Here is an 11,360-nt window from a genome sequence, read left to right on the forward strand (position 1 = left end):
ACATCAAATTCCTTGGTTCTGTTGCGCCCACAGAACTTGGTTTGTCATGTGATCATTGTTGATTGATTTCCATGAAATTAATTTTGTCGGTTGTTGCAGTAATGCAGCGGTGTGAATAGGTCAGGTGTCCAATGATAAATGCCAAATATGAGGCACTTTCATCCACGAAAATTTAAAGTGTGTGTTGAGTGGGGGTAAAGGGGGTGAGTGCAAGTCAAATGAGGGGGCAAAGAACTGAAGTTTCCAAATGACAAGTGCACATGTGTGCCACGAAACAATATGGTCCAAATGCCCCCATTAACATCCGTTTTGCCACATCAAACAAATGACATCAGTTGAATCTTTTTGGTTCTTCAGACTTCAAAAATGTTTTATCTCTTAAATAAAAAATCCAATTTAAAATATGTTTTCATCATTAAGTCCGCCTCGAAGAGATCTTCAAAACTAGGTCCCAAATTGATATGTTTCGACGACTTTTTTAGGGCCAAAGGTTGCCATGATGTTACACTGAAATTGTCATAGTGTTTACACAAAAGTTTTCATGATATGTTTTATCTATTTTGTTTCTTCTAGATTTAAAGCTACCATTGTATTTCAACTACTTTTCAAGGCAAATTTTATTAATTGACCATGAATTTTTTTAGTAATTAACCACGGCAAATTAAATTCATGGATCATGGCAACTTTTAGTAATTCAACATGGCAAATTTAGTTTATAGATCATGACAATTTTAGTTTATAGACCATGCAATTTTAGTATTTTGACCATGACAATTCTAGTATTTTTACCATGATTTTTTTGTATGAACCATGGCAAATTGTGCATGTATCATGGAAAATTTAAGTAATTCGCCATGGCAACTTTAGTTTTTGGTTCATGCCAAATTTGAGTCATCAACTATACATTTTAAAAGTATTTGATGATGGATTTGTTTTTAATTATGAACCATGTAAAAAATTATTTCATTGATCATGACAAATTTTAGTAATTTTTTCTGGCAACTTTAGTTTTTAATTCACTCTTTTATAACATGTCAAAATTTACTTTAAAAGTAGAAGAAAAAATAGTTGAAACATAACTTTAGTGTAAATACCAAGTCAATTTATGTGCAATAGACATGGCAACTTTTAACCATCAAAAAATATCGTCGAAACATATCAATATGGGATCTAGTTTCGAAGTCCTCGTCGCGACGATTTAATGGTGAAAACGAATTTTCAATTAGATTTTAATTTAAAAGATAAAAAATAGAGTTTAAAAACCCTTAAAGTTTCTCACTGGTATCATCTATTTTTATCCCTGTTTATATGCATGTGTGAAAAACAAAAAGTTTACGTGTCACAATGAATGGCTAGAAGGACGTTATCCTTCGTGTGACACTTATCACATATCCATGAAATTTAGATTGGGGAGGTAAACAAATGAAAATGTGGGAAGAAGAAGAATGAGAAACGATTGATGTTGAACGATTAGAATAGGTATCCCCGTTGCAACAACTCACGAACAATTACGACAGTTTATAAGAAAAATAAGATAAGATATCAGTTTTGCTAAAGCACATCTAGATGTGCCATAAATATCGTACATCTAAGTTCTATGTCATTGATTTTACGTTGAGATTCGTGTGGATATTTTCTTTTTCTTTTTTATTTTTCTTTTTATATTTGATCCACTCACTTAGATGTGCAATAACTAGAGCACATCTAGATGTGCCCTAAACACACCCATAAGATATCTGGCAGGCTAGACCTTATCCATTCATCATTTCGTTTAGTATCAAAAAAATTATTTCGTTTAGTACATGGGAGTATAATATACTTCAATATAATAATAAATCAGTTTAAGCTGCTCTGGCCACGGGGTCGCAGGCAGGACCAAGCCCGATGAGATTGACCACGGGCTGGGCCCGGGTGTGCATCCTGGGCACTGTCACGGTCAGTACGCCGCGGGCGTAGTCGGTCGTGATGCCGTCGGTGTTCACCATCCCCGGCAGCCGGAACTTCCTTGCGAAACTGCCTCGGCGGCCGTGGACTTCCGCGTCACCAGCGTCCAGCTCGGTGCGTATGACGAGGTACCTCCCGTCCTCAATCTCCACCCTGATCTCCTCCTTCTTCACGCCTAATAATCGAACGTACACCACCCATGTCGATGTCACGGCCAAAATTAAGAAACAGAAATAGTGCCGGGAGGAGCGGCAGGAGCGGGCCGAGAGTTACCGGGGAGGTCGGCGGAGTAGATATGCGCGGCGCCGGTCTCATCCCAGTTGACGCGGTTGGGCGGCCGTGACGACGGAGCGGGAGGCGAAGAGTAAAGGCATCTCCAGTCGTTGGCCTCTCAGGAGGGGCAAAAAATCGCTTTCTGAGAGCGCACCGGCGCTAAACCGCGCATTGAGGGCGTGATGCCCCCTAGTCGCGGCGCCCACGTTTTAAAAAAAAATCAAATACGGCGCAAACACGACTCAAATTTAACGCAAATATCGGCGAGTTCGTTCAAATTCTTTATAAAAAAGGAAAAACTACCGCGGGCTACCCGCCGTCTCCCTCGCCGCCCGCCTTGCCGCCCGCCCACGCGGTTCTACATGCCGAGGAAGCTGTAGAACCGCGTGTAGTCACCGCTGCCGCCGTCGTCGTCGTCGTCGCCCGCGCCTACGCCTCCGCCGTCCTTGCTGCATCCCTCCCCCGGTTGGCGCGGCGAGTTGGACGGTCCGGGGGCGTCGTCGCTGTCGAGGACCACGATGTCGTGCTCGTCCTCGCGCCCACGCTTGCGGGTGGCGATCTCCTCCAGGGCCCGGCGCTGCCGGACCATCTCATCGCGGAGGTAGTCGTCCCGCGCCCACCGCAGGGCGTCCTCGTCGAAGAAGCCGCGCCGGGCTATGTCCTCGTACTCCGCGGGGAGGCCGGGCTCCGGCTTGGGCTCGACGAGGACGAAGCGGCCGGTGGGGGAGGCGTTGTTGCCGATGCGGACGCCGGAGCTGCGAGTGCGCGCGCTGACAGGCGTGTCCTGGGGCTCCGGCTTGACGGGGCGGAGGTGGAGGCAGGGAGAGCCGCCGGACGAGGAGGAGGACCCCCCGGTCTCCATGCGCCTCGGGGTCCAGGAGCTTCCCCGGCGGCGTGAGAAGGACGGGGGAGCGGGGTACTCGAGGCGCGGCGTGTTGCCGCCCTCGATGTACTCGAGGACGGCCTCCAACGTGCGCCTGGGCATGCCCCACCATCGACGCCGGCCGGTGGCGTTGAGCCCGGAGGGCACGACGCCGTTGGTGGCCTCGAGTTGCTCGGCGTGACGGCGGCGGAAATAAGGCTCCCAGAGCGGGCTGTCGGGGACGTATCGTGGCCCCTCCCTCGCCACACGCGGCAGGGACGAGCGGATGCGTGCGATCTCCGCACGCCGCGCCGCGCCGGTGGGTACCGGGGGCACCGGCACGCCGCCGGCGCTGATCCTCCACGCCCCGGGCACCCGCATGTCCGGCGGGACCGGGTACTCGGCCTCGAAAAGGAGGCGAGCCTCGTTCTCGTGGAGATGGCGGCGGCCGAAGCCGTTCGCCGCCGCGCCGTCGCCTGGGAAGCGCTCGGCCATTGGTGTGATGAACTGGAGACGGTGAGAGAGAGGAGAAGGAGGAACGACGACGGCGAGAGAGTGTGAGATCGCCGAGTGCGCTGGGGCGCGTCTTATATAGGCCGAGGCGCCGCCCGTGCGCGTGCCGCCGTGTGTACGCGTGGCGAGCGAGGGAGGGCGAGGGACACGCGTCATCCGGTCTTCACTGCGTCGTCCGTGAGGCATCAATGGCGCAGGCTGACCGGCGCGGCAGCGCGGCAGCTTTGGCATTGATTCGCCGCGGGAAATGAGGCGATGAGGACGACGAAGGGCCGGGAAGAGAGCCGTGTCGCTGACGCGGCGGGCCCGCGGCTGTTTCGCGCCAAAACAGTTCGCCCCGGCGACCCCGGGCGCCCCCAGCGCGCCGGGTTCGGCCTGGGTCCGCCGGCACTGTTTTCGACCCAGACCAGCGAAAATCGAGCTCCTGGAGCGCGACTGGGCCGATTTTTCGGCACCGGCGCAAAAAAAAAACGCCTGGGAAGGCCTTCCTAGAGGCGCAGCTGGAGATACCCTAAGAAACCAAGACGGAGAGCTGCCACTGCCACCACTACCATGGATGAACCGCCCGAAATCCGAAAGTGGATTAAAGAGGAAAGTCACCTAAGCTACAGTGCAATCTAATGCAAAACAAAGAAGAAAAGTCAGAGGCACCGTAGCAAATAATGTAATTATCTATTGTAGCAGGTTATGTGTGTGGTTACTGTTCATGTAAATAAATTTAAAATTACTTTTATTGCATCATAATTTTGTTTGTATGTATTTTTGTAAATGTATACAATATATTTGTAATTTGCAAATTAATTCAAGTCATTTTAGCCTTAATCATATGGATGTGAAGGAGGAAAGTTAGAGAATTATAGCTTAAGTGACTTTTTTTTTATGTTAGAGGATCCACTTCCCCGGAATCCTAGGTGATGTTGCACCCCCTGCATCGGGTAATCCATGAGAATCTCTTGTAAGCTAGTGCTGGCTTCTTACTCTGTAGCTTGCTTTGCCGCATCTGGATAGTTCACTCGCTTTAAATAGCAGAGCTCAGGGTGAAGGTGCAACTTGCGTCGCAACATGTGCGGTGCGGCGCCCATGTGCGGAAAAGCAAGCGTACATCAATGGACAAGATGCTATCGCCTGTGAATAGTATCTCGGTAGCTGGGAGGGCTCTGGCACTCGTGGACATGGCGTACTGGTTGGTCCACGACTAGAAGGGCTGTGTTGTTGGTGTTGTTTTGTTTTCATAATTGTTTTTACTCTTTCTGTTTCAAAATATAAGATGTATTGGTTTTTCTAAAAACCAAGCCGTTTTAAGTTTGATCAAATTTACAGAGAAATATATTAATATTCATAATATCAAACCAGTATAATTAGATTCATCATGAAACGAACTTTCATACTTTCTTTACTTAGTGTTGTGGATGTTGATAGTTTAAATTCAAAGAAATTGACTTTAAATTTTTTTAATACACCTTATATTTTAAAACCGAGAGGCAGTATTTGGTTTGGCAAGTAGGGGATAGGATGGAATGTGTTTTCTTTTTATTTATAATGCGGTATTTCAGTGGGCCTTTCATGATATGATTTTGTATTATCTGTTAATCAATACATACTTGCGTGAAGCATATTTTTATGTGTTGGTAGTTGCATATACTATGTTGGTGCTACAGCGTCACACGTTGATGCTTTTTTCTAGATGGTGAGAGGGTGCACGGGATTTGTTGCCAATTGATTTGAAAATTATTGACCCGATCAAAGTCATGAACCAAATTCAAAAATGAATACCTGAATGGGAAACCTTTAAACTTAGGGTGCATAGTGAATCAAAAAGCATTGAATGAGAGAACTCCTTAAGAAATTATTTACTCGGTCAAAATTGATGAGGCAATTCCAAATTGGAGACATTTGAATGTGAGGCCTCTAAAATTAGAGAGCATTGTGTAATAGAGGGCGTGGACACATATAGCTTAGCTGATTTGATGTCAGCGTTAGTAAATTGAAAGTTATTTTTTTCAAAAGATAGGTAAAAACTAAGAGCATCTCTAGCACACCCCGCATCCCGTCCCGACCAGCAAAATAATCGCTAAAATGTGGGTCGGGGCGGAAAACTTGCACGATCAGACACCGCATTCGCGGCCGATCCGATTTTTTTTGCAGGGCGCGGCAAAAGATCTCCCCCGACCTCTAGATTCACGGGTTAGGAGGACGACCCGAGCTCAGCCCCTATCCGCAGCGAGATTTGGCGAGAGGGACATTTTCGCGTGGCCGTTCTCGCTCCCCTATCCTCCGCCACCATTGCCCCACCACCGTACGCTCCGGTGCATCTTCCCCGGTCGTCCTTCACCGCCATGGATGACTCCCTGCTATTCCCCGTCACCGTCGAGGTCACGCACGCTCAATCCCCTCGGGGCGGATCTCGTTGCCGGCCATGTTGGCCCCGCCGTCGCCCAAGGTACCGCCGCGCCTGCCCGCAAGCGGCAGGGCAACATGGTCGTGCAGGGTGGGAATCCGGCTGCCCCCGCCGCGAAGGGCCGCACTCCGGGCACCCGGCGGCGGAGAAGATCGCCAAGGCCGCCGACGTCAAGAGGAAGAGGATTCCGGCTACAAAGAAGCCGCCTCCTTCATCCACTCCCTCCGCCCCGAAAAGAGGGTCCCTGGCGATGCCGCTCAACGGTGCTGCTCCCCCCGCAAGCGGGGTGTTTGACGAAATGGACGGAAGGTATGCATCTTCGATCATGGCAATTTTCTTTGCTTTTCGCCATTTTGTGATAGCTCGTGACTTGTTGTCATTCAGTATAGCGGTGGTTCGAATAATGCAATTGTCGAATTCATGAACTTGTTGGACACCAATGTCGTTGACATTGATCAAGCCCCGTTTGCCGCATTCGACTACAATGAAACGGAGGATGGCGTGGATGATCATGGTTGTGAGGAAGAATTGAAGGAGATCAATGAGGTAGCGTATGAGCAATCACAAATAAAAACTGGGAAAAGCCAGAGATCGAAGAACTACACGATCTTGGAAGATCAAGTTCTGATCAATGCATGGAGTGCGGTGTCTCTTGATGCATGCACGGGTACTTCTCAAACCGCCAAGAGGTATAGGCAAAGGATCGAAGATCAATACTTCGGCATGATGGTAAAGTACCCCAATAGCACTCCACACACATTTCGGTCGCTTCATGGGCGTTGCGAGGTGATCAAGTCTATGTGTAGCCGTTGGGCAGCTTGCTTGGAGCAAGTACGCAATGCACCTCCAAGTGGAACCGTGGAATCCGACTATGTGAGTTTGTTTTGCCTTTGTTCAAGTTGTGCATCATCATATTGCATCATATGGAATGACTGCATTATTTCACTTTGCTCAAATTGTGTAGGACAAAATTGCCCAACATAGATACAAAGACATGGAAGCTTCGAAAGGCAAATTCATGATGCAACCAAATGAGTTGATGTTGTTGAAGTCGTTGAAGATCAAGAAATAGTTGGCCGAGAAGAAGGCAAAGGAGAAGAAAGAAAAATGGCAATTGCTCAAGGAAGAGGGGTTGTGTAAAGAGGCCATTGAGGAGAGAAGAGCACGTGCCGCTGAAAACAAAGCCATGTCCAAGTTGCTCGCCGAAGAGAACAAGATCATGAAATAAACCGCAATGACATGGACGACCTCACCAAAGAATGGCATGATATGGCAAGGAGAGAAATCTTGAAGAGGAGAATGGTTGCGTCGGCCAGTGCGTGTTACAGTGCCGGAGATGTTTTCTCTGCTCCATATGGTGGCAATGTCGATGATTTCGGTGTGGGAGTTGGAACAAACGACGAAAGTGGATTCGGTGGTGGCGATGAACTTCAAGATAGACTTGATGGCGCGTGTGAAGATCGACCAAGATGATGCTGGACGTGGTTGTCACTTTTGCAAGACTCTCTTTTGCGTTTGTCCTACTAAACTGAAGCTTTTTTTTGCGCGTAAAATGTGTTATGTTGTTTGAATTTGAATTTATTTGTGGAAACCTATGTCAAATTTGAGAATTGGGCGTTTTTGGTTTGATGGTCGATACGACGGTGCCCAATCAAACCCCGCAAAAAGCCAACCTATAAAAAAGTATATTCCGCAAATATCCTTTCATACGGGTCAATTTAGGGATCTGCATGTGCGGCCGTCTGAGTCAGCCCGCAAAGGTCGTTTTCCATAAACTACAAACGTGTTTGTGGGTCGGTCAAATACGGGATCTGCTAGAGATGCTCTAATTAAAGTCAAATACGGGATCTCCTAGAGATGCTCTAAGTAAAACGATAGCTGACGAACTTTCACCAAGAGCCCAACTCTGGTACGCGTATTCCTGTCGCCACGCATATTAGCTGGAGGCGTTTGCTGTAAACCGTTTCCTGGCGAATGCTTGCCTTTTTTCTCCTAATTTTTTTGCGTGATGTGCGCACAGGGGGACTCAAACTCAAGACCTCCTTCAAAGAGGTGCACACCCTTTACACATGTACTTAAACTTATTTATGTATCTTTTGAAGCTAATTTTTAAATTTATGTAACTTCATCGATCGACCCTCTCCCACTGCATCGTTCCTTCGATCCTCCCGCTTCCCGATTTTCTTTCTTCTAGATTTTCTTTCCACTGATTTTTATCTCACCTTGGTTCACAGACTTTTTTTCACTCGTCTGAGTTTATATCAATTAGTCTAGATAGCGAAGAAAAAGAAATAAAGTGCTTAAAAGGGGACTTGAACTTTGGTCTCCCAACTAGCTACTACAACCAATAACCAACTCACCCATCTTTTTTTATTGTCCACAATACATAAACAGGGGTATTTGAACCCTTATTCTTTTTATCATATTAGCAAAAAGAAAACAGTCTTGATAACTTGGAATAAGCAGCGTGATAGCTATGACATGACCATCATGGTAACTTCAACATAACGCCCTGATAACAAATAACATGACAAAGGTTGACAACTCTATCATTATAATGCTGATAAGCGTGAGAAGCATGCTAAGTTTAGCATGGGCAACATGCAAACTTTACACGAAGATTATCGGGATATATTTCAACAAATTTTCTTCCCCCGGTGAAAATTTACTATGGTGTTTGAGTCTATGTTATTAGCTACGAAAAATACCACTGTTTTTGCACACAAGTTATGCATTTTGGTTACCGAGGTATATTTTCAACAACGAAAAATCGTCTGGTCGATTACCGCGGTGTTTGTATGTAAATTATCAGGTGTGGATGCGTATATTATCATGTTATTTACACAGAATTATCGGGTGTATGTTTTCAACAATTTTTTCACCTGGTTCAAAATTTGTTGTGGTGTTCGTACCTAAGTTATCAGATCTATAGTGCTTAAATGATCATGTTGTCTACACAGAAATTACCGAGGTATATTTTCAACAACAAAAAGCGTCTGGTCAAGGTTAACGGGGTGTTTGTATGTAAGTTATCATATGTGGATGAGTATATTATCATGCTATTTACATAAAAATTATCGGTGTATGTTTTCAATAATTTTTTCACCTGGTTCAAAGTTACCTTGGTATTTGTACCTGTTATCAGGTCTACGGTGCTTAAATAAGTTATCAGGTCCGGGATCCTGTGTTACCATATTATTTATAGAGTATGTTTTCAATATTTTTTTTCACAGGTCATAAGTAATCGTATTGTTTGTACCTGAGTTATCAGGTCCGGAAGCGTATATTATCACGCTTTTACACACAAGTTATCGATGGTATGTTTTCAACAATTTTTTCCACGGGTCAAAGTTATTGTGGTGTTTGTATATAAGTTATCAGGTCCGGAAGTCTATATTATCATACTATTTACACAAAAGCTATTGGTTGTATGTTTTTAGTATCTTTTTCTCCGGGTCAAAATTACTGTGGTGTTTGTACCTGAGTTATCAGGTCCGAGGGCGTATATTACCATGCTATTACTTAGAAGTTATCAGCGGTATGTTTTAATTTCAACAACTTTTTTCCACGGATCAAAGTTATCGTGGTGTTTGTACCTAAATTATCAGGTTAGGGGCGTATCTTACCATGCTATTAATTCGAAGTTATCGGTGATATGTTTTCAACAACTTTTTCTCACGGGTCAAAAATACCGTGGTGTTTGCATGTAAAATATCAGGTCCGAAAGCCTATATTATCATGCTATTTACACAATAGTTGCCGAGGAATGTTTACAACGATTTTTTGTAAACCAAATAATGGGTAAGTCGGTCTACAATAATCATGTTTCTATAACATATACAACTTGGTAACTATAAAAATAACCATGTTGATGACTACAACCCGGTGACTACACAATCTTATGTTGTAACTACATATAATCTTCCCATCTATGATGATCCCTCTCTCACCAAATTACTACGAAGATTTGCTTGGATTCTACCATGACACGATGCGCCACCTTCCTTTTGCCAACATCTCCCACCTGTCCAAGGGCATCTCATGTAGAATCCTCTTTGATCCTACCACCAATATCGTTCTCGGCATCATCGGAGTGCTCACGGGGATGCGTACTTCCATCAAGAAGTGAACCACAAAATGATTCATGAGTGAAAGAAAAACCGAAAATGCATTCTCTATAGAAATACAACAAAATCCGAGTATTACCAATTCGTAACAGAAAAAAAATCAAATGGAGGGCTGCAGCATAGCAGTGGCCTACTCGTGGTAATCACATATCTATAGAATTAGCCCACTTTTAGACAAAACATCCGGTTGGCTGAGATGGTCATCAGATATAGGCAAGGTTAGTAGTGAGGCTGCAGGTGGGGGGTTCGAATCTTGTTGTGGCTACTTTTTCTCGGTCGCGGGATTTAGAATGTACAGGTGCGGGAATCGTACGTGCCTATCCCTAACGATCAGTCGGCATGTACTTAGCTTTCTTGTTTAATTTTTATTTAAAAAACCTCTAAAAAACCAGTAAAACTATTATTGAAAGAACAAAAAACATGTTTTTAGAGGGGAATCGTTCTAATCTTCCTGTGTGCATGGCAATTTTTAGGCATGTTTGTAATGCCCCCGTGGCAAGCTTTTGGAGAAAAATATCAATTATTCATGGCAACTTTTCAGAATTGTTTTTTTATTCATCACATGGCAGTTATATTTATTAAGAGTATGGCATTTTAATAATTAGTAACATGTCATTCTTATTATAGAGGATGGAAGTTTTGTTATTATGAGAATGACATTTTTATTATTAAAAGCATTAAATTTTTATTATTGAGAGCATGACATTTCTATTACTATTTGCATGCCATTTTGATTATCAAGAGGATGACAGTTTTATCATTAAGAGGATGTCAATTTCATTGCTATTGGCAAGGTATTTTTTTATTATCATAGTAAATTTATAAATTGGAGAAATGACAGTTTCATAAAGTAGCATGGCAATTTTCATATTTTCAAAGCATGGCATTTATAAATTTATATTTCTCTGTTTCTTGATTAAAAAATGTGTAGCATTTTTCCACATGAAATTTTTCATGTAGAGGATAGCAGTTTTAAAGTTTAGCATGGCAATTTTATTTTTCTAGATCACACGAGCTTTTTTCTTGCTTTGTTTTGATCATACTCATTGTACATTTATAAATTGGAGAAAAGAAAGTTTTATAAATTCACATGTCATTTTAAAGTTTAGGTTTTCTCTGTGTTAAGAACTTTTTTCATAGCATTTTAAAAATACAAACAATTAACCGGCCTTTGGGCCAATCGGGGGTTTGCCCTGGGCTGCCCCTAGTGAACAAGGCGAAACATTAGCTGGGAGCTCCCCCC

At 44.4% G+C, this 11,360-nt stretch overlaps 1 protein-coding gene across 1 annotated transcript; it reads right to left on the reverse strand.

The window, feature by feature from the left end:
- Positions 1–1,841: 1,841 nt before the first annotated feature.
- LOC119357807 (18.8 kDa class V heat shock protein-like) lies at positions 1,842–5,930 on the reverse strand. The gene is made up of 3 exons (XM_037624633.1): positions 5,880–5,930; positions 2,218–2,332; positions 1,842–2,119 (listed from the first exon to the last, which is right to left on the reverse strand). Exons 1-3 carry the CDS (start codon positions 5,928–5,930, stop codon positions 1,842–1,844), a joined length of 444 nt encoding a protein of 147 aa, XP_037480530.1.
- Positions 5,931–11,360: the final 5,430 nt, after the last annotated feature.

Source organism: Triticum dicoccoides, chromosome 2A, assembly GCF_002162155.2.
Source record: "Triticum dicoccoides isolate Atlit2015 ecotype Zavitan chromosome 2A, WEW_v2.0, whole genome shotgun sequence".
In the NCBI taxonomy this organism is placed as follows: Eukaryota; Viridiplantae; Streptophyta; class Magnoliopsida; order Poales; family Poaceae; genus Triticum; species Triticum dicoccoides.